Source organism: Meleagris gallopavo, chromosome 5 (genome assembly GCF_000146605.3).
Source record: "Meleagris gallopavo isolate NT-WF06-2002-E0010 breed Aviagen turkey brand Nicholas breeding stock chromosome 5, Turkey_5.1, whole genome shotgun sequence".
In the NCBI taxonomy this organism is placed as follows: domain Eukaryota; kingdom Metazoa; phylum Chordata; class Aves; order Galliformes; family Phasianidae; genus Meleagris; species Meleagris gallopavo.
This window is the reverse complement of record NC_015015.2, coordinates 53,723,618-53,744,367: the sequence shown is the minus strand read 5'-3', so window position 1 is coordinate 53,744,367 and position 20,750 is coordinate 53,723,618. Positions and strand designations below refer to the sequence as shown.

General features: G+C 37.7%; 1 protein-coding gene across 3 annotated transcripts; it reads left to right on the top strand.

The window, feature by feature from the left end:
- Positions 1-491: 491 nt before the first annotated feature.
- Positions 492-19,855, top strand: PPM1A (protein phosphatase, Mg2+/Mn2+ dependent 1A). Of its 3 annotated transcripts, none has more exons than XM_003206787.4 (5): positions 493-1,355; positions 3,023-3,140; positions 8,033-8,141; positions 10,240-10,297; positions 12,229-19,855. In XM_003206787.4, the coding sequence occupies exons 1-5, from the start codon at positions 522-524 to the stop codon at positions 12,256-12,258; spliced, it is 1,149 nt and encodes a 382-aa protein (XP_003206835.1). In that variant the 5' UTR covers positions 493-521; the 3' UTR covers positions 12,259-19,855. The 3 variants fall into 3 exon arrangements, with proteins under 3 accessions (XP_010710369.1, XP_003206835.1, XP_010710368.1); XM_010712066.3 differs by having other exon boundaries at positions 12,157-12,277; XM_010712067.3 differs by lacking the exon at positions 8,033-8,141 and having other exon boundaries at positions 492-1,355.
- Positions 19,856-20,750: the final 895 nt, after the last annotated feature.

The window sequence follows — 20,750 nt, the reverse complement described above, 5'->3', positions numbered from 1 at the left end:
AGTCTAAGGATGAACTTTTATGAGATGGCTGAGCCATACTGATGGCTGCCTGAAGGGACAGCTGCTCTCTTCCTTCTGTGTCTTGCTCCTAGTTGTCCAGTTTGCCACTATTTTTAATGCAGACTCGCATTCATCTTTACCCTTCAGATCACTTTACCTGCTTTCACCAAACAAAAGCAAAACCTTATTCTCCAGAATAATTTTCCTTTCATTTCCACGCTGCCATCATAAAACCAGAAGTTGAGGAGGACTTCATGGCCTGGCAGTAGGGACCTAGGCAATGCTGCTGTCCTGGAAACATCAGCTAGTAGCAGTGTCCTTGTTTAATTTAGACTAAAGCAATGCTAATTTTACTTCTGTGGGGAAAAAGCTTTATATCTGGTGAGGGTTTTTTAAGTTGTATTTAGCATTATTTGGACTTCTAATTTAAGTTTATTTATTTAATTACTACTTATTTCTGAAGTTTTAGATCATCTTAATAACCCTTTTCTCTTTCTTTTTAGACCTGAAGGAAAGTCATCATGGGAGCATTTTTAGACAAGCCAAAGATGGAGAAGCATAATGCCCAAGGGCAGGGGAACGGGCTTCGTTATGGTCTGAGTAGTATGCAAGGCTGGCGAGTCGAAATGGAGGATGCACACACAGCTGTGATTGGTTTGCCAAATGGACTTGATGGATGGTCATTTTTTGCTGTATATGATGGGCACGCTGGATCACAGGTTGCCAAGTACTGCTGTGAGCATTTATTAGATCACATCACAAGCAACCAGGATTTTAAAGGGCCAGATGGGCCACCATCTGTGGAAAGTGTAAAGAGTGGCATCAGAACAGGTTTTCTGCAAATTGATGAACACATGAGAGTCATCTCTGAGAAGAAACATGGTGCAGACAGAAGTGGGTCAACAGCTGTGGGTGTCATGATTTCTCCCCAGCATACATACTTCATCAACTGTGGAGACTCAAGAGGTTTACTTTGTAGAAACAGGAAGGTTCACTTCTTCACACAGGATCACAAACCAAGCAACCCACTGGAGAAAGAGCGCATACAGAATGCGGGCGGCTCTGTAATGATTCAGCGTGTGAATGGCTCTCTTGCTGTTTCAAGGGCACTTGGGGACTTTGATTACAAATGTGTCCATGGGAAAGGTCCTACAGAACAGCTAGTCTCACCAGAGCCTGAAGTTTATGAAATTGAGAGATCAGAAGAAGATGATCAGTTCATCATACTGGCTTGCGATGGTATCTGGGATGTTATGGGAAATGAAGAGCTCTGTGACTTTGTAAGATCCAGACTTGAAGTCACTGATGACCTTGAGAAAGTTTGCAATGAGATAGTTGACACCTGCTTGTACAAGGTAGCAAGGCTTGAGAGGAGAAATTTATTATGTTTTTGCTATTAGAAGTTTATAAACAAGTTAATGTTTTGGTTCCACTCTATAAGTGGAATCAAATATGTTTTGTGGAATCATATATTTTGTTAATAAATAATTGCTATGATTACCAGAGAAATGGCAGTAATGGGTAAACAAGCACGCAACAGAAATAGCATGGATTTCTGGGTACCTTTGAAGAGTTAAAAGTCATGTATAGATATGTTGTGATACCTGAGAAGCCAGAAACACATGGGAAAGCCAAGGACCATAACTGTCCTTTTCTGGTTCACAATGTACTTTACAAAATCTCAGCTCTTTAATCAGAGTAAAAAATATGCTTTCCCTTCCTCTCCTGACCATGTAGTAACTTTACTGCCATGATCGTGTCAGGATGAATACAGTGTGATTCAACTCTGACTTCATATCTTATCGTTTAAAGTCTTGTCTTGACGATGTGAAGATCTGACTTCCTGAATCAGGTTTTGTTCTGGTTTAATTACTGTACTTCTCATTCAGTGTTGTCATATGGCTGTGAAACTAGCACTGTTTTGTTTAACAAATCTCTGCAATTTTCTGCACAGCAACTTTCCACCTTGTTTTAATAAACTGTAGGATGGCACAGTTAAGAGATCTGAAATATTTAATTTTGTAACTTAGCACTTAGTTCTCTAAAGACAGGCTGTAAGTCATAGTGTAAAATACACAGGTGTTTTTTTTATATTATCAAGGCAAGGCTGTGTATCAGCTCATGCCACGTGGCTAGCAAGGTCATTGTTTCCCATTTGGAAAAAAGAAATTTGCTTTCCAGCAGTGTAGAGAATTGATAAGGCTTATGTTTTTGTTTACAACTTTATCTGCTTGTCTTGAAAACAGACGCCATGGAATGAACACTGTCTTACGGATGCTGTGAATTTTGCAGTAGCCAGCTGCCAGCACATTCTCATATCTGTAGAAGCTTGTTTTAAATATTTGTTTGTTCTTGATCTCACTAACTTCAGTGCATTCAATTGTTGATGTTAAGCATAGATGCATGTCTGTAGACAAGAGCACAGGGGTAGTGAAAGCAAACTAAACAGTAATTTTTCTTAAGTAGAATGTGATTGTATTTAAATGTGTATTAGGACTGTGTTTAGTCAAAGTTCTAAATGTTTCCATTTCAAAGAATGCTTTTGTAAAGGCTAGAGCTCCTTCCAACTGGTCTCTTAATAGATACTATAACCTGTAATTTCTTTATTTAGTGTTTTTAAAGGGGGAAAAAAAAGCCTGATCAGCAAGAGTGTTCCTAGGTAAAAGTGCTGTCTGACTTCAACAGCTTCCTGTGTACTGCTTTTAAGCAGTGAAGGTTTTGTTTATTGATTTAATATTTCATCTGTTTTCTTGAAATGATTGGAAAATACTTAAAACAAGTAATTGTACAACTTTGTAATTGTACATCACTTATTAGTAATATCATTTTAAAAAGACAGTGGGCTGTCTGTAGTTGATTCCAGGTAGTCTTCAGAGCATGAAGGTGGAAAAAAACAAAGTGACTTAAAGGTAGTTTTTACTGAATGAATAACTAGAATTTCGGAAGAAAAAGTGAAAATGCTTTGATTTGGTTTCAGTCTGGTGTGTATGTGTTCTCAAATCATTTTTTTTTTTTCCACCAGGGAAGTCGGGACAACATGAGTGTGATACTGATCTGCTTTCCGAATGCCCCAAAGGTATCACCGGAGGCGGTGAAAAGAGAGGCAGAGTTGGACAAGTACCTGGAAAGCAGAGTAGAAGGTGGATCATTTAAAAAAAAATAAGTAACTTTGTTTCTAAACAGACCCCTTGGGCCCCCCTTCCCTTTGCAACAACTAAACTTAATCCATACAAGCTTTTTAATAGACCATCAAGTGCCGTTGGCCATCTAGTGTACATCTCTGAAAAAGGCACTCTTACAGTCCTGCTCTGTGACCTGGCAGAATTCTGCTATGCAAGTGCAGTAGCCCATCTGAAAATTGTTCAGGATGGCAAAATTTTCATTTGTGCTCATGAGTTGTTCCTCATGAGTCCATTGGCAGCAATAACTACAGGCCAGTAAATCACTGTTCCTGTTACATGGAGTTAAATGAAATAGAATGTCCTGCAAAATGTGTATGAAGATGGTAATTTGCATATCATTTCTGCGTAGTTCTGTCTGCAAATTAGCCATAAAAATATTTCATTATGCAATTACAGCTTGATTACTGTTACATTGAAGGCACCTGCTGACGTGTATATTTATTTGGAAGTATGTCAGAACTTTGGTAAAGCTAATCTTTAAGCATTCCTGATGAGCAAAATCTGGGAGCACATCCTTGATAATAACTTCAGAATTTTGTTTAAATTTGTATTTCTGGATGATTTTAAACTTTGAGCTGAAACTGCAAGTCATGGGTGTTTTGGACCATCAAATGATATTTGAAATCAATTTAATTCCAGAGATTTCTCATTAAAACTGGATTTTATCGTGCCTTTTGATATTTAAAGATGAGCACAGCTTGGATTTTGTTTCTGAAACGTAAGACTTGCTGTATGCATTGTTTGCATAGGCTAAGTCTATTTTTGAAGTGGACTCTTTGGGTCCTATGTGTTACCAGTCTAGTTATGTGTATATACTGCAAGAACCCTTAACAGCACACACAGCACAGTACACAGAGTTCTTAGCAACGATGGTATCAGTGATTAATATGTTACAGGAATATATTGTGCACTTTTTTCCTCCTTAACTTGCACAAAGGTAATACAAAGTGCAGCTTCGGAAGTTTCACAAAGGTCTTGTCTACATGGGAATTCTGGGTTCAGATAAATTAACATGAAGTTCAAAGCACTTAATGCTGGTGTAAGTGCTCCTTAGCAAGGAATTGCCTATTTCAAAGACCTTGTTCCCAAGGTCGTGGCAAAGTACAGCTGTTCTGCCTCTGAACTAATGACCAGATAGAGCATGTTTTCTGGTTTGATCCAACTTTCCTAATAGGAAAGGTTGATGCACACCAAGCTATGGCGTGGATTTATTTGACCATGTAGCAAGAGTATCTGTGTGTATGGTAGAACTGCATGAGTTAAGTGTCAGATAGCTTTCTCCATTTCAGGCATTCGAAGAGCTCATTATGTAGGCCCACTCACAAAACTGCTGAAAAGCAAGTATGCTGTGAAGTCACACGTTAATTTACAGCATGCTAACTCTTTCTAATCTGGAGAAGTACTGCCTTCATACCTTAGCTATTTTGCCTTACTTCATGCAAACCCATTACCTGCAGTATGAAGGTATCTTCAAGTTATGGCTGCATCTTCAGCTAGCACCACTGTACCCCCTAGAATATATTAATATAAAGTGGGGAAAGCTAACATTTTGTACAGACACCTCAGTAAATGAAGAACCTGTCACTGAATCTGCATGTGTGGTTATGGTTCATACAGTGAATTTGGCTGCCAATTCTTTCCATTTATGCAAATAGAAAATTTCAGTAATGAGTGAAGTGTCATACTTGAATGGAAGCAAACAGATTCTGTATGTAGTTGCAAAGCACTTTAATATTAATTTAATGACAAGTTGTCTGAGCTACTTGAGGAAATGATTTGTACTTCCCCTCAAGGGTCTTTGCTTCTTTTTAGTGTTGCTCTCAAACTTTTGTTTCTTGTTGTACAAAAATATTATTTAAACTTATGAATATGTAGTAAACACTACTCAACCCTACATTGATTTATATCAGCTGTAGACAGAACTTCCCCTTTTAGCTCTGACTGAGGAGGGAAGTTGAAAGGCTGAACTAAAACAAAAATTCGAGAGCAGGTGACAGTTGTTACATTTAACTTGATAATTCTTGTGCAATTACGTTGTTTCTTGCTGGAAATGGATCATGCAGAATTGGCTAGCAAAGTAGAACTGCTATGCTATCTGAAATGTTCAACACTACAGTAATGATTTTTCATTAGGAATGATCATGTTTGACTTTAAAAGCCTAATGTGTAGCTGAAGGAAGTAGAAAATGCAAGGACTACTTCTAGACTTCTAGAATTCTCTTACTAATTTGTAATACCGGTTTAAAATTAAAATTTATTAAGATGGAAACCTGGTGAAAATGCATAAAATATACTTTTATGCACTTCAGTACTCAGTGTAGTCTCACCAGGTAATGAGATTTGATGCTTGCTAATAATGTGCATTATTCCTAGTCATATTTTAGCCTAGAACCTATTCTTACACTGTGAAAAAGTAGTGCAAGTTTTAAGACTGAATGATGCTTTTTACTGATGGTCCTCTTGAACAAGAGGGGACTTAGAATTAGTGGATCTTTAAGGTATCTTCCAAATGATTCTGTGAACAAGCAGATATTCAGATTTAAAGAAGCTTTCTACTTACTGTGCCACCATCAGTCTCAATGTGTTTGTGGTCCAGGTTCATAGCTGTGATAGCAACAGAAGAGAAAGCAAGTGTGGAAAAGCATCTTTTTTGCCATTACTTGCAGTAAATAAGTGTTGCTCATAAAATGTTATGTGATCTTCCTTGTAGAAGTAATCAGTCACTCCAAAATGCATTGCTGTTATTTGCACTAATATGTGAGTTATTGATGTGTTTAAAATGACACTTGTCTAGGCTTCTTTTTCTGTTCTCAGTTTCTTACGTATAAACGTTCAGTAATAGATAATCGTAGCAATATTTCTATCTGCATAGAGGTAAATCATTTTCAGTTAGCTGCTACGTGTTCCCTCCCATATTTTCACAACATTGCAAATTTGAATTTTCTTAATCACTGTGTGGAATTCCCATTCAGAGAATGAAATAAGCAGATATGTTTTGAATCCTTTATTTGTAGGGCTATGTAAGTACGTTCTTCCCATGCTTGATGCCATGAAAATGTTTAGAAGGTTTTAAAGTAAATTGAATAGGTGTGGGGCTCATAAGATGTATTGCAAGAAAGTAATTCCAATAAATTAATGCAGCTAGCAGACCGACTCCATTTGTTGTGTCATCAGTGTTCATTCAGTCTGTATTTTAGTTATATCAAAATATAAATGTATTCATTTAGTGGAGACTGTATGTTACATGTACTGCAGTTACAGGTTGTGATACTGTGTAGTATAGGTAAAATACAAAGTCCTTATTTTTGTACAGCAGAACTCTAGCTCTAGCACAATGTAGAATATACTAGATGTTCAAAATTGCACAATAAAGGAACTTGGCAAACCAAAACTGAGATCTTGCTTCTTATTCAGATTTATGAGTGTTAGATTATTTCCTCAGTATTAGATGGTAAAATGAATTTTGGCCATAGAATTTCTTGAGGAAACGGCAAGCTTCTGAAGTATCTGGTGTGTGATGTTGTATATCTAAAACTTAGGTTCTTATTTGAGCAGGTTAAAGCTTTGTTACAGTCTGACACTGCTGAGGACTAGACAGTGCTTCCATTATACCTTGCAAATAATTTGCACAATCTGCTGGCAAAATAAAGCTGATTCTTTCTGTAAACACACATAGCCCTGAAAAACTACTGCATGCACAAAAGTAATTTGCTATTTATTTATCTGACCTATTTTACAAAAAAGGACTGGGTACGTGTTGGTTTTAAGCTTCAGTATGCCGTATCTCACTGATTAAATTACAAGGTGGAAACTTGGTATGTTATCTGCAATTATCTGTTAGAGTGAAAACTAAATGCTAAAGTATTCATTTCAGAAATGGTACTGATGAATTCCAACTGCTCTTCAAGTTGTATCAATACATAAGGAATAATGTATGTATAGACATACCTATTGTATATGGACTGCAGTATTCACTTGAAGATCAATAATGCTGAGTCTTAATAAGTCATCTCTTATTTTCTAAGCTTGTATTTACAGACAATCTGCAGAAATGCATTTTGAAGAAATAGATTGTTTTAAATTTATTAAAATTCCTATGAAAAGAGAATATTTTCAGAGGTGTTACAGCAAAATCTCTTGTGATTTCCATTGTGCTTACTGCTCTAAAAAGGAAAATAGGCCTAAGAATAAAATTAGAGAACTAGAGTGCAAAGCCTCTCTCCCCAGAAGTTGGAGGAGCTCAGCTTTAAATAACTGCCTAGTAGTCACGTATTGCGAGGGGAGAGAAGGGTGGAGCTGTCTCCTAACTCCAGTGTCCCTGGCTTTTAATTTGTACACGATAGTTCCTAACATTTGCATCTTGCAATGATGTGGTAAGGTACAGGTATTGGCTTATAGACTTGCAGCCATGTATACTTGTACTGGGGGTCATTTTATTTTTGTGTCTGCTGATGAACTCTGTTTTGTGGAAATACTATTGCTTTCTAGGATGGTGATAATCTTTAACCTTCTATTGCAGTGATAAAGCTGATGTTAATCTTTCCTTCATGCCCATTGCATTTTGTTAGGAAAATAAAATAATGCTATAGCAGGAAAGCCATTAGAATTGGAATCGTTAGCTGTGTATTTCTGAAACCAGTGTGCATGTTAACAGCTAGGAGGGTATCTTGTGTCAGATCCATCACGGGTCTTTTTTGCTATGGAACCAAGTTAACACCATGTTGAGTATGGTCTGTCATTTGTTTCGTATATTAACAGAAATTAAGCTGCCTTTTTATAAAACTGAGTATTTCAATCTTTTAAAGTTAAATTTGGACTGCACTTACAAAAAAAGTACTTCTGATTCCCAGAGATCATAAAGAAGCAGGGTGAAGGAGTGCCAGACTTAGTCCACGTGATGCGTACGTTAGCAACTGAGAGCATCCCAAACCTCCCGCCAGGGGGTGAATTGGCAAGCAAGTGAGTTCACATCAGTGTAAATGTGTTTTTATTATTATTATTTAAATCAAACTTAACTGTAAGGCCACTCTTAAAAGTACGGGGAGGGAGGAAGGGCACAGGATGAATGTGATCTGTTCTTCAATTGTTATTACTGAACTGTTCTGAATGAAAAGGAAAGCACGAGAACAGAGTTAACTATGAATCACTGTTAAAAATTACATGTCAAAATGTAGTTTTGAGAAGGATCGAGGGGTTTTTAAGGGTGGCCTGAGTGTCTCTGTTTTTGTAATTAATTGGGTTTCTTTGGGTGGGACATGGTTTGAAGGTACAAAAATAATGGACTGCCTTTAGTAGCTACTTGGACATATGGTTCTGCTCTTCAAAAAGTTTTATGCATATCATGTTTTGCTTGGCAGCTTTCTTTTCTTGTCTGTAGCTAAGGCAGTGTGGTAATTGCTTAAAGTTTTGCTTATGCACCTCTCTGCTTGTGTCAAACACAAAACCAGGATAGAAGTCTATCAAAAAAGTGAAGTAGAACTTTAAATAGGCTGTTTTTGTCCTTGAAGAGTTCAGTGCTGTGCTTCGGGGTCTCAAATTGATGTTCAACAGTTAAGAAAGAAATGCACTTAGCTTTTTTCCACAGCAAGTGTTTTTTGGTTCAGAAGGTCATCCATGAACTTGTACTATATACTTGTGTATATTGAGCACATGTGATGTGGACAGTTTATTTTTAATACTTCAGTGTGTAATTTTTGTCTTGTTCCATAGGAACTTGAAGTCTGTAGGCACGTAGAGGAATAAATGATAAGTGGGCTGTAAGGATGACTTCTACATAACAAAATTCTTCTTTTATGATGTAGGAAAAGAAGAGATGGCTATTATATATAAATAGTAGTGTCTATTTAGGATGTGTTACAGTCATCTTGAAGCATTGATGAGTCAGTTACTCATAAAAGATGGCATACAAGTTGTTTATCGAGCTTCTTTGGCTAGCAGTAGCTTTGTGGTTGTGAGGCAGTGCTGAAGTCACTGAAACAAGTGACTTTGGTGGGATTATGTGCTTTAGTGATGTTATCTTGAATAGTGATTGACAGAAATATGGATTTGATTGTATTATAGTGTAAGTTGAAGCGATACTGAGCATTTGGAAAGAAAACAATGCTTTTCAAGTAACTTGGCTTTATTTAGAATCAGCGATACCTATCTCTGAAAGATGAGAACAACTTTGTGCATTGTACTTTGGGAATAATTGCTTGTTTTTATTTCTTTAAATTCATCCTCTTCTTCCATGCGTGTATTCACTAGATTTGCTGTAGTGTTTATACTGCTGTATGATAGTACCCAACTTTTTGATGTTACAGGAAGATTATAAAGACTGCCATCTGCTTTTTTTTTTTTTTACTTCGAATGCGCTCTTTTGTTTTTCCCCTGCATGTATTCATGAGCAGTTAAAAGGTGGCTTTGAGGTAGTATCCGAGTTGTAGTGTGCTATTTTGTCGTACTTGGTTCTGCACATTAGGATATCTGGAGAAAAATTGCTTTTGATGGCCAATCTGTTTTTCCGTTCCTTTATTCCTCTCTTTCCTTCCTGCTCCCCTTCCAAAATTCTTATGTGCTGGCTAAGGTAGAGGCTTCCTTATCCTTCACCCTCCCTTTTTTTTTGTTGTGTGTGTGTGTCACTTTTCTTGAAAGACCTCTTCTTTAAGCCCTCTGGAAGTGTCATAATATATGAAGGTACTACTGCAGTGTTCATTGGGCACACAAATGGCCATGGCATTCAACCTGTATCAGGTTCTCTGATCCTCTTTTTTTTTTTTTCTTTAAGTATGAGAGACATCATACCTCCAAACAAGACAGCACTGCAGCCTCATCTGAATGTTTGGTTGTGCTTCTCTTCTGTTGAATGCAAAGTGCTTATTCAGCTTTCTTTTTCTTGAACTTGAGGGTTTTAAAGGATTGGGATAACTAAGATCGATGTGTAATGGCACTTAGGACTAACTTGCAGTAAACTTGGTTCTGCAAATGTAAGATCTTTAAAAGTTTGCTTTTTAAATTACAATTTTACCTAAGGAGTTTGACTTTAAAATATTGTATTTTTTATTTATTTTTGATCTAGACGGAGTGTAATAGAAGCTGTTTATAACAGACTGAACCCCTACAGGAATGATGACACTGTAAGTATCTCTTCTATGGCATTCTTTCCTCCCACTCCAGTAATAGTATTTGTTTTGTAAAGAAACATATTTCCAGTTGTTCTTTCCCAAAAAAATGTGAGAACCATTTTGTGCCTTTGTGACTGTTTTTGGATGCCTTCTGCTGATCATAGAACTCCAGCATGGTTTACTTGTTGGTGTTGGAATTCCCTGATCTGAATCTTGCAAATGTAGTGTAGAAGTGAAACGCCTTCAAACATAAAGCTGTACATTGGCTTTGAAACTGAGTGCTACTGTTTGGCAGTTCTCTCAGTACCCTTAGCCTAACAATGCCTTAATGCTCTCTGAAAAAGGATGCATTTTGAATGTAAAGCATTCTGTTTAAGTTACTGTTCCACAAATGAATGTTAAACGTCTTCATTTTATGATGATGTTGGCAACTAGGATACAGGAATTTGCATACTGAATAGTTGGCATGCAGCTCCTGCATTTTTACTCACTACTGCTTTTATTCTGCATCCTTGCACTTGGAAAAACATAACCATTTTAGTCTTTCATATAATGGTTCTCCTTTGCTCCTTCTGGTTTTGAAGAAAAATCTGGGGGTGGTACTCTCACAAAGAGTAATTTTAGTGATCTTGGCTTTTGTACTACACCTCCGTGCCAACTGTTCTTCTTTTTGGTTTGTAATGAATTCTGTGTGCAGGTTTGAATGAAGGGTGCAGAAATTTAATGCTAAGAAGTTGTCATATGTGGCGTTGCTAAAGACTTAATTAGCCTCTTCCCTTTCAAAGGAATCAGTAAGGCAGTACTTTCAAAGAAGAGTAATACTTCTGTCTCCTGCAGTCTCAGTAACAATAGGGGTGTGCAGCTGTAGAAGTACCAGCTGAGACCATTGTTAAAGCCCATCATGTCTCTGCTATTTAGGGGAAGATAGTACTTAATGCTGAAACAACCCCAAATTGCTGCTGTACGTAAGCAGTTTGCTCTGCTGGCTGTGCTGCTGATTTAACTGTTGGTTCAGCTAGCAAGCTGTGGTCATGCTTAGTTAACATATATACTCAACTTAGTGGAACAGATGAGGCAGTTAGGTTAAGCCAAATGTAGAACAATCTAAGTGAGGGGAAAGGAAAGAGATACAACATAAAACGATTAAATGCCACTAGAAGTTTACCATTTGGTTTGTGCTAAGATGTGTTTTCTTTTAACTGATAGCAGGAATTAATTAAACACTTTTTTCAGAGTGGTTCCATTTATCAGCTATACAAAACCCTCTGTTGTCTGGGAGCCTAAATGGACCTAATTTAAGGGTTACTCAGATATTGGATGCATGGATGTAATGATGTGCAGTCTGGCCATGTAGTTATGATTTACAGCCTACTATGTGTCTGATTCCAATTCTGTACTATGGAATTCTTTTTCTCCTTGCAGATTTATTACAATTCAAAATTAAGATTTCTAGCACTTACTGAAACTACACTTCTCTGTTTAAGCTTAAATTATAAGAGATAAAATTGATCTGACCAGGCATTGGTTAATGACTGTCTTCCTTTGCAGTGAGAAAGGACTGAAATATCAAAAGGTGGTAGTAATGGTAGCAAAAAGCACAAGGCACATCCTGATCTTCTAGAAAATAATATGCATTTGCATTACTTTTAACTATTCTGGAGATGTATGTGAGTATTATTCCTGGGATATTATTGTCAGGATCAGTAAGCATTTGAGACAAAAGTTGATCCGATTTTCAAATGTTTGCTACTTAGTGTTTCATTAATGAAGCATGCGTGTTTTCTAGATGCCTCTTAAATGTTGTTTCTGTTGTTTCTGAAAGGAGAGTGAAAACAGGCTCCTAAAATGATTCAAGCTTTTTCCCTTTTCAGTCTGGATTATCCAGAAACTGCTGTAACTATGGGCACTCCAGACTTTAAAGGGCTCCTTCTTTTTTCTTTAAGGATTCTGCCTCAACTGATGATATGTGGTAAAACTGCTCATCTAGCTGTGGAGTTCACGTTTCATTCTTCAAATGAAAGTGCAGCCCAACCTCAGTGACCCTTCTTAACATCCACCCTCAATATTAATTAAAGAAGGGAGTATGATGTGTTGGTGAGAGTGACTGCAGCAGAAAACTACAGCAGTACGACATCTAGCCCAGGAACTGATCTTTTTTTTTTGTAAAACAGACTTCTGTAAACGTGATTTCAAACCATAATCCATGTTGTAAATCAGACTCCAGCAATTTATGTTGTATGATTTTGTTTTTTTTGTAAAGTGCAATTGTCTTTGTACAAAATGCTCATATTTAATTATGAACTGCTTTAAATCACTACAAAGGTTAGAAGAAATGTTTGACTTGTGTGATGCAACAATATATATCCCTTTACATTCATGTTGTGGTTTTGGATTGCAAGGAGCAGCAGCCTAGCCAGCTAGGTGCTCGAGAGGTGCACAAAACTAAGGATAACATTTTTGTCCTCTATGAAAGCTGATCTTGTGGGCGACTTTCCCAAAATCACAGTAGGGAATTTGCTTGGCAGTGGAAAAACAACGAGAGAGTAGTGCACATTCTTCAACAAGCAGATCTTGTTTTCTCAGAGGTACTCCTGCTCTCACACTGAGTTGAAGGGAGTTCTCATTTCGACTTCGGTGGGAGTTGAATCATGCCCTATTAATAGTATCATGTGTTCATAAGCATATGAACCTCCAGATTAGAATGCCTCGATTCTCTGCACCTCTTTTCATTAACCCTTACCTGAAAGTTACTAATCACTGAGCACAAACAGGCAGCTTTCTACGCACCGTAGGAGTCTGCAGCATTTTTACAATCTTAATTGGCTGGATCTGCTGCTGTTCCAAGTGAAATACTTTGAATTCCATTTTATCAATAAAGCTTGGTTTAACAAACAAGAAATTTATCCATAAATGTGTAATTCCTTTTTTCCTGCCTTTTAAAATGTCAGTGCCATTGTAAATGATCTTTTACACGTGGAAGAATATTTTTATTAATTGGTAGCCCATTTTTAAAATGGGAAGAGTTTTGATTATTGCCCAAGACATAGCCATATGCTAGAGGATGAAGTGGGATAAATCTGTGACCCTGTTTTTTATGAGTATGGATTTTTTTCAGGCTTCTTCTGTTCTCCCCACTGAAGATGTGCATTGGTTTGAATTTGCCTACTGTTTGATAAAAATACATTTGTCATAGCCTGACAATCTTTAACATTTTATGGTGTGTGTTTTTAATTGACCCACTTACTTACAATGAGAGACTAGTGGTTAAACAGTACTTGTGATTAGAGATATAGCATGTTGATAATATCTAACTGTTTGTTGTTTAAAATTCTAATTTAAAATTTTATAAGAGAATAAGTTGATTTAAGGTAAGCTTTCTCCCATTGAACATGCAAAATTAAGTTTTAAAGTCAGTCGTGTTTGCAAAACTGCTGTTTTGTGCACCTTGTATTGTCTTTTTGGTTGAGAATATTGTATTTAATATGTAGTTTACTCATTTAGTAGGCAGATTCCCCAAAAGGAAAATCAGTAAAACAAGTAGATTGTAACATTTGCTACAGATAAACAGAATCAAAACTTGGTGTATAATTATTTTGATAGGAAAACGTAGTACAATGCATTTTGCTATGTGTCTTTCCCTAACTTTGAAATATACATATTTGTATATATAGCCTTAAAACTAATGCAGAGTTAGGGAACACTGAACAGTGAAAAAGTAACTTATAGTGTCTTGGAACTAAGTATAGTATATACCAGCAAACTTTTCTTTTTATCCCTCTTGTCTGTGTGGGGTGCTTAAAACGTAACTTCATTGTATTCAGTTTGTAATCTGTCGGAGCATGAATGAAGAAAAAATAAGCACTATTTGTATTTATAAATTTCTAGCAATTTTTGCTTAAAGAACCAGTTCCTTACCTACCTATGAATAAATGCTTAAAATGTCTGATTTTGTTGTAGAGTGCAAAACTATAATAACGTTAAGTTAGAGCTTCACAGGCACCTAATTAACAGGCTTATTTAATAACACGTGGCGTGTTAGTGCGAAAAGCTACATGCAATTTAGGACTAGGCAGATAAGGTTCTGTCCTTTTTCATATAGACTGAAGTTTAGTTTTGGAAAAACCTCGAACTGGACTGTGGAAACCTTTTCAGTTTCAAACTTTTAAAAATCGGAAGCAAAACTGTGGTGTGTAAAGCCATACTTCGTAATTGCTTAAGCTGTCTCAGTGACAGATTTGTGTAGTTGAAGCCTCTTCCTATGAGGCCTCCTGAAGGTTAGGAAGGATGTACCTCTCTGTTGTGACAGGTGCTGTCACTGGGTTTGAGGGCAGTGGCAGAAGGCCTGTTTCAGGCCTTTCTCCCTCCCAGCTGCGTTCGGCGTTTTGATGAGGTCAGAGCACTGAATCTATTATGTATGCATAAACACTGCCATTTTAGATACAGATTTTGATTACAAAATACACTAATTATGTAAAGCATCCTAGAGGCAAGCTGTACTTTTCACTGCTCTGAAAAGAAAAAGGCACTTTTGCACGTTTGTGCACCTCCTTCTTGCACCAGAAACTTTTCTTTAATGCTAAAAACATTAGCACCTCAGGGGCAAGGCAGCAATTTTTCTTGAAGTATTGTGTGCTATTTATTTCCCTCATGGAAAAAGTTTCCTGTGTGACGAAAATGAAAATTGTGTGATGTTAAAAGATGTATTTTTAAATACGTGTTCAAATAGGGTGGTCCCAATTTGTTTTTTTTTTTTTTAAAAAAAAAGAAATGATATTTGTAAAGCTACTTCTCTTCGTATGCCATGCAACTTTGTTTTCCTTCTACATTTAACAGCTTCACCGGCTTCAGTTTTCTGTGAGTTTTGTTACAGTCAGATTAAATGTTTCACTGGTTGTTCTGGGAAAATACCTGTACTGCTTTACAGACAACTGTTTCAAATCATTCTCACTAATTCAGCATTGAAATATGTTCAAGACAGAAGCTTCTTCCAAAATGTGTTTTAAAAACCAGTGTTGTATTAACTGTGATTACATTAAACAGGGCCCCAGACTTGCAAGGCTTTGTAAAAATCTGTTGTCAGTCACATCCTGGTACCCACAGTGGGCACAGATCAGCAGGTCCTGAGCAAGCAGTGGCCTTTCAGCTGGCCTGCACTTACATAGTCTGTAAGCAGCTCTGCAGAGCCCCTGATGCGTGCCCATCACTCAGTGTAATTTCCAGCAGAAGTCAGAATTGGAGATCAAAATTTCACCTCCTTGTTATTAACCTATGCAGAATTGTGGTAATTCTAGGTTGTCTCATGCTAGCGAGATGCCTACAGAATATTAAGCAGCAGATGAGGAATTGCACTGACCTTGGTGGTTCATGCAGGTGCCAAAGTTGTTCATCTTAACACGTGCTTAGGATACTGACTTGAATGACAATGAGATCGTTTACTAGGAAATTGATCTCAACTGTATAGGTTAAAATCTGAGCCATTTCCCTTAGTTCAAGGATTGGAAACTTCAGGGTGATTTAGTAAAACTGGGGAGTAGTTTGCACTGCAGTTGATACCCCGATAAGAATCTCATTTTGACTTGTTACACTGGGCTAATAGAGGCTTCCTGTTGCATTTTGGTTTTTTAATAATTTATAAACTAAGGATATGGTTTCATGGTCAACTAATATCAAGACTGAGCTATTGCTATAAGTTTCCTTCCACTGCCTGCTTTGTGTTAGCAGTAGTGCTTCTGTGGCTGTGCAGTTATGAGAGGGAGAGAAAACCTGTGCTCTTCATCTTGAATAAATGGATATTGCAAGTACCTGGTGCTAGCAGCAGGCAGGGCTGTGAGCAGAGGAATGGATGCAGCGCTCCTTTTGCTGGGGAGGTCAGAGCCTCAGTGCAGATAAATGATGGACCTACATAGGAAGTATCAAAGCCTTTGCAGATCTTTCTCCACACTATGCTTAAGACAAATATTTTACCTTGGTCAGCATTCTTTTTCTTGAAAGTGGAATCACAAAACCTTGAGTTTAATGTTTTGTATGGGAGCTCCATGGTGACAAATGGACTTCTTGTTAACTATCTGTAGTTGTGTGCAGCTCTGTCCCAAGAGAGAGGTAGCTTGGCTGTCACAATTAGGTTAATGAAAAGGCTCTTAGAGTGTACCTTATTTCACTGTACAGCAGGATTTCATCATGTTAAGATGTTCACTTGAATTTCTACATGTGCATTCTTGAACTGCTGTATAGCCACTTGATACATTTAAATTTCTTGATTATTTAACTTGGCCGTTTCAGCAACAGGTGAACATTTAGTCAAGCACAACCCTTTTTCCTCATCATTGGGCAAATAGAAGATTTCCCCAGCGGAGCTGGGGAGCTGTATTTCCTTAGGAATTGGAATTGTTACTCCGTGCCAAGCTTCTGGAGGTGTAAAAATGTCTTCAGGATAACTGGTGTCACTCCTTGTTTCCTGCAGCTGTGTCCATTTCAGATGATCACGACCTAAGCCTTCATATGACATTACAAGGTGCACAGTCTCTATTTGACTGGATAGATTTTTAACTCTTTGAGTGGTAAGAAGGGGCTCCACACGTGAATTTCTAGGATGTTGTAGCGCATAAAATGAATGCAATTCCTAGAGTGAGCCATTAAAATCTATAAAAATGGTGAAATTTGCAGGTAGCGATCTGGGCTAAGCATTTTGGATAGAGCAGTGTTGATCGGAGGATGCAACCTTCTGGTGAGCTCTTCCTAAGCTGCTTCTGGAGCACTTGCACAGTCTGCAGCTCAGACATTGCCTCTGGAAGCTGTTTGTACCCTTATTTGCTTCATACTGGTATTGCTTTGTGAATGAGGTAGCAGGTACCTGGGCCTGGCATTTGGTTGCAGAAGGTAAAGAGGCTACAGGAGAACTTAAAACTTTTGTTTACAGTCATAGACAGCTAAATGCTTTCAAGTACAAAAAGAATATCAGCATGCTGAAAATTAGGTTTACATCATCTCCTGCTGAAAATGAATTTTCAGGGGAATCTTCCAAAATTTGTTTAGTACATGAAAAAGGCACTTTAATCTTATTATGTTGTAGTTGCCGACTTACCATGAGCCATATCTTCATTTCATTTTCCTTTCAGGTAGCGGTAAAACAGTTTTTTTCTTGTCCTTTAGGCACTGTTACAGTAGAGATTTTTGGTTGCCAGCCAAGAGTCCAGGACTGGTTGTGGTGTCTTAAGAAAAGGGCTTCTGAGGAGGTGTGCATTACTTACAACAGAAATCTTAGTCTTTGCAACCACAGTATTTGGAGAAGTGCATTTAACTTATTGCCTTCTGTAGGATTAATGACATCGTTCGACTGAAAATTTCAAAACTTCAGTGAGATGGGATGGTAGGTCAGACTTCAGGATTATGTATGTTTTTATGCCTAACCAAATTTTTATGTTTAACTCTTATTCCTGTCTGAATACTTTTTAAAATATCTTCTATGTTTAAATAAAAAAAAAAGAGAGGGAGAAAATTAATGCTCGTTACTACTGTATAAGCAGTAATTTGTTTGCAGGGATGAGTGCTGTGTCAGACAGCAGTGTTTTTCTCTAAGAGCACTGCATCCACACTTCTCAGCTCACTCAATAGCACCAAGAAAACTGAAATTCATGTGTGCTTCCATTAACTGTGTGGCTCTGAAGAGCTGCTGGAACCATGTGTTCTTGATGGCTGAAGTAGACAGGACTATTGACATATATTGTGAGCGAACCTCCACTGCAAGGGAGATGTCACTGTGATTTTTCTTGAGAAGTATCTTTGTGAATTAAAATGAGAAAACAGACTTGCAGGTCAGAAAACATTACATACTTCTCTTCATACCTGTAGACTGAGGTCTTCGGAGTTTAATTTCATTTGCATTGCTGAATTCAACTCAGTTTGAGCAATGGAAAAAACAGTTGCCAATTTCACTTTCACTGCTGGGTTTTCATGCTGCAGCACAATATTTTAGTTCACACTGCAAGGGAAAATTGAACTTAAGTGATCTTAGGAAAATGGAAGTGCTTTCTTAACATCAGCCTGCTGATGTTGGTGGAGAGTCACTCCCAGTACATAGAGTTTGCACAAGTATTGTTGCAGCCTCAACTGTCCCACTTTTGTTGGAGTTGGTTTTGAAAAAGATTTCAAAGCCGGAGGGGAAGAAGGTGACAGTCCTAAAGCAAAGCGGTAGATTAATTAGAATTAATAATGTCCTAATTCTTTGAGTATGCAAGTCAGCAGTTTTTTTCTTTTAAAACATCAGAAGGACAAAATTTAAGAGGTTCCGGTCTTTCATGTACTGCTTTTGGCTTTAAGAATAAAAGGATGGAACCCAAAATGAATTACCTGGGATGGGAATGCAAAGAGGCCCTAAATCCCTAGGAATAAATGTGCTGAATATGCAGAGCATCGTTTCCATATCCATTAATGGAACTACTGAAAACATCAGTGCTGGCACTTTGGGGAGTTTTTGTTCTTGCTGAGCGTTTGATGCTGGACTCTCAAGTCTGCTGGGTGTGAAACTTTCAGACATGTAAACGGGAAGCTGGGCGTTATGCGATGGGCCCAGTCTGCGAGGTGCTGGAGGAGCAGTTCCCATGCCTTCTGTTGCTTGCTGCCATAGGAACAGCTTGATGGTGGAAATTGGGATTTCCTACTGTCTGTAAGTTGAATTTATTAACCAGATCTAACTTTTTGGTGCCAGGAATCTAGTTTGTAGAGGGAGTGCTGAGTTCTGCATTTGTTGATAGCTAATCGTGCCAGGCAGTTCCGCGCTCAGATAACTGAATCACTGCTGACAAGGGGTTAATAGGAGACACAAGCTTAGGTTCTCCTGGCCAGGAAATATAGATAATTGAGAAATGTGAGTCGAGCATTTCCAGAACCAGCTGCTTCATGAATGTTTCAAAGCAAAGATTTTGGTTTTTAGCATCTGTCTTGTTACTAAGACTATGTACAAACATGCTGAATTAGAGAGTTCTCACCTGTCTCCTCACAGCGTTAACTCCACATCGTACCATGAAAGTCTCCTTTGTAGTGACATGCTGTGCCTGTCTTTTTAGAAAATTCATGACCTCTTTATATCTATTTTGTGGAAAGTGTAACTTTTTCATTGATGACTTGTATAAATGTGTGTTACAAATGGAGAGATTTAAGCTTGAAAAGCATGTTTGCAGAATACACAGCTTCGTTATGGAATTTATAAATTTAACAGAGTAATATACCAGAGCATAACTATTTTCCTTAAGTAGAATGTATAACAATATATAATAAATTATTCTCCACATAGTTCACCGATATTTACAGTTTTACACAATTCAAACTGTGTGTTTACAGAAAGTTCAATAAATGTATATTTTGTACTATGTACAGATTCCTGGTCCCAAAGAAAATGTGTGAACTTAGTTTCTAACTTAACTTTTGAGATTGTACCTTTTTTTTTTTGTTTGGAATCAGTTGAACAAACTGCATTACGCCTGTTGACGGTGGAGGCTTGCTTTGGAGTAAATGGGAATTGGAAATATTTCTAATCTACAAAAGTGATTCCACTAAATAAAACAGGCAATGACATTGTGTGTGTGTATTTGGTATGCTCTAAACCATGTTCACATCTGCTTTATTGTCACTAAATTACAAACTGGCTATCAGGCCTCCTCCTGTTTTCTTTTTCAAATAGAATATGAAGTGCTTATTCTCATCATTTGTTAATTACGGAAGTAAAAATCCCCCTCTTCCATGTTAAAATTCCAAGACCAAGCAGTGTGCAGCTCCAGCACCGGTGTTCCTAAGTTGTTACCTTGTCTGGGGTTTTCAGAGCTGGGGATGATCAGGATGCCCAACTTCTGGAAGACCAACTCACAGTGGAGCAAGGTATATTTGAATCTTTTGTCCTAAGTCAGTACCATAAAATACAGAGCAGACTGTTATAATTTGCAGAATATAAGGATGCTGCAGAAAAAGGTTGAATGTGGCTCTGGGCAGCCTGGTCTGCTGGTTGGCAACCCTGCACATAGTAGGGGGGTTGAAACTAGATGATCACTGTGGTCCTTTTCAACCCAGGCCATTCTGTGAAAAAATAAATCCACTGTTTTTAGCCTGCATGATTTGAAGAGAGAATGGCATTATATGTTGTCTCCTTGGAAGTCTTTTCTCCGAGCAGAGAGCTGGTAGGGTTCTGAGAAGAGCCGTACAAGTCGCAGCAGGGAAGGGGCAGGTGAGCATTCTGCTGTCCCTGAGCTGGAGCAAGGTTGCCTTTCCTCAAGGTTCAGCTCCATTCCCTTAAAGATTAAAAATCAAAACTACTGTTTTTGCTATTTGTCCAGCGAAATTAGGGGATGTTTTCTGTGTATTAAATAACTGAAGTTGCTGTGTTACAACTGAGTATTAGCTTTGGTTCACACAAATTGAGCAAACATGGGAGACAAAGTGCATCCCTTTGTTTTCTAGTTGAAAGCTTATGGAAAGA

Excerpts from the sequence above, each read along its gene's own strand:
- PPM1A (XM_010712066.3), top strand. The coding sequence starts at position 522 with ATGGGAGCATTTTTAGACAAGCCAAAGATGGAGAAGCATAATGCCCAA. Across the intron at positions 8,142-10,239 it reads GGGGGTGAATTGGCAAGCAA|ACGGAGTGTAATAGAAGCTG; the intron begins GTGAGTTCACAT and ends TTTTTGATCTAG. Across the intron at positions 10,298-12,156 it reads CCTACAGGAATGATGACACT|TCTGGATTATCCAGAAACTG; the intron begins GTAAGTATCTCT and ends TTCCCTTTTCAG.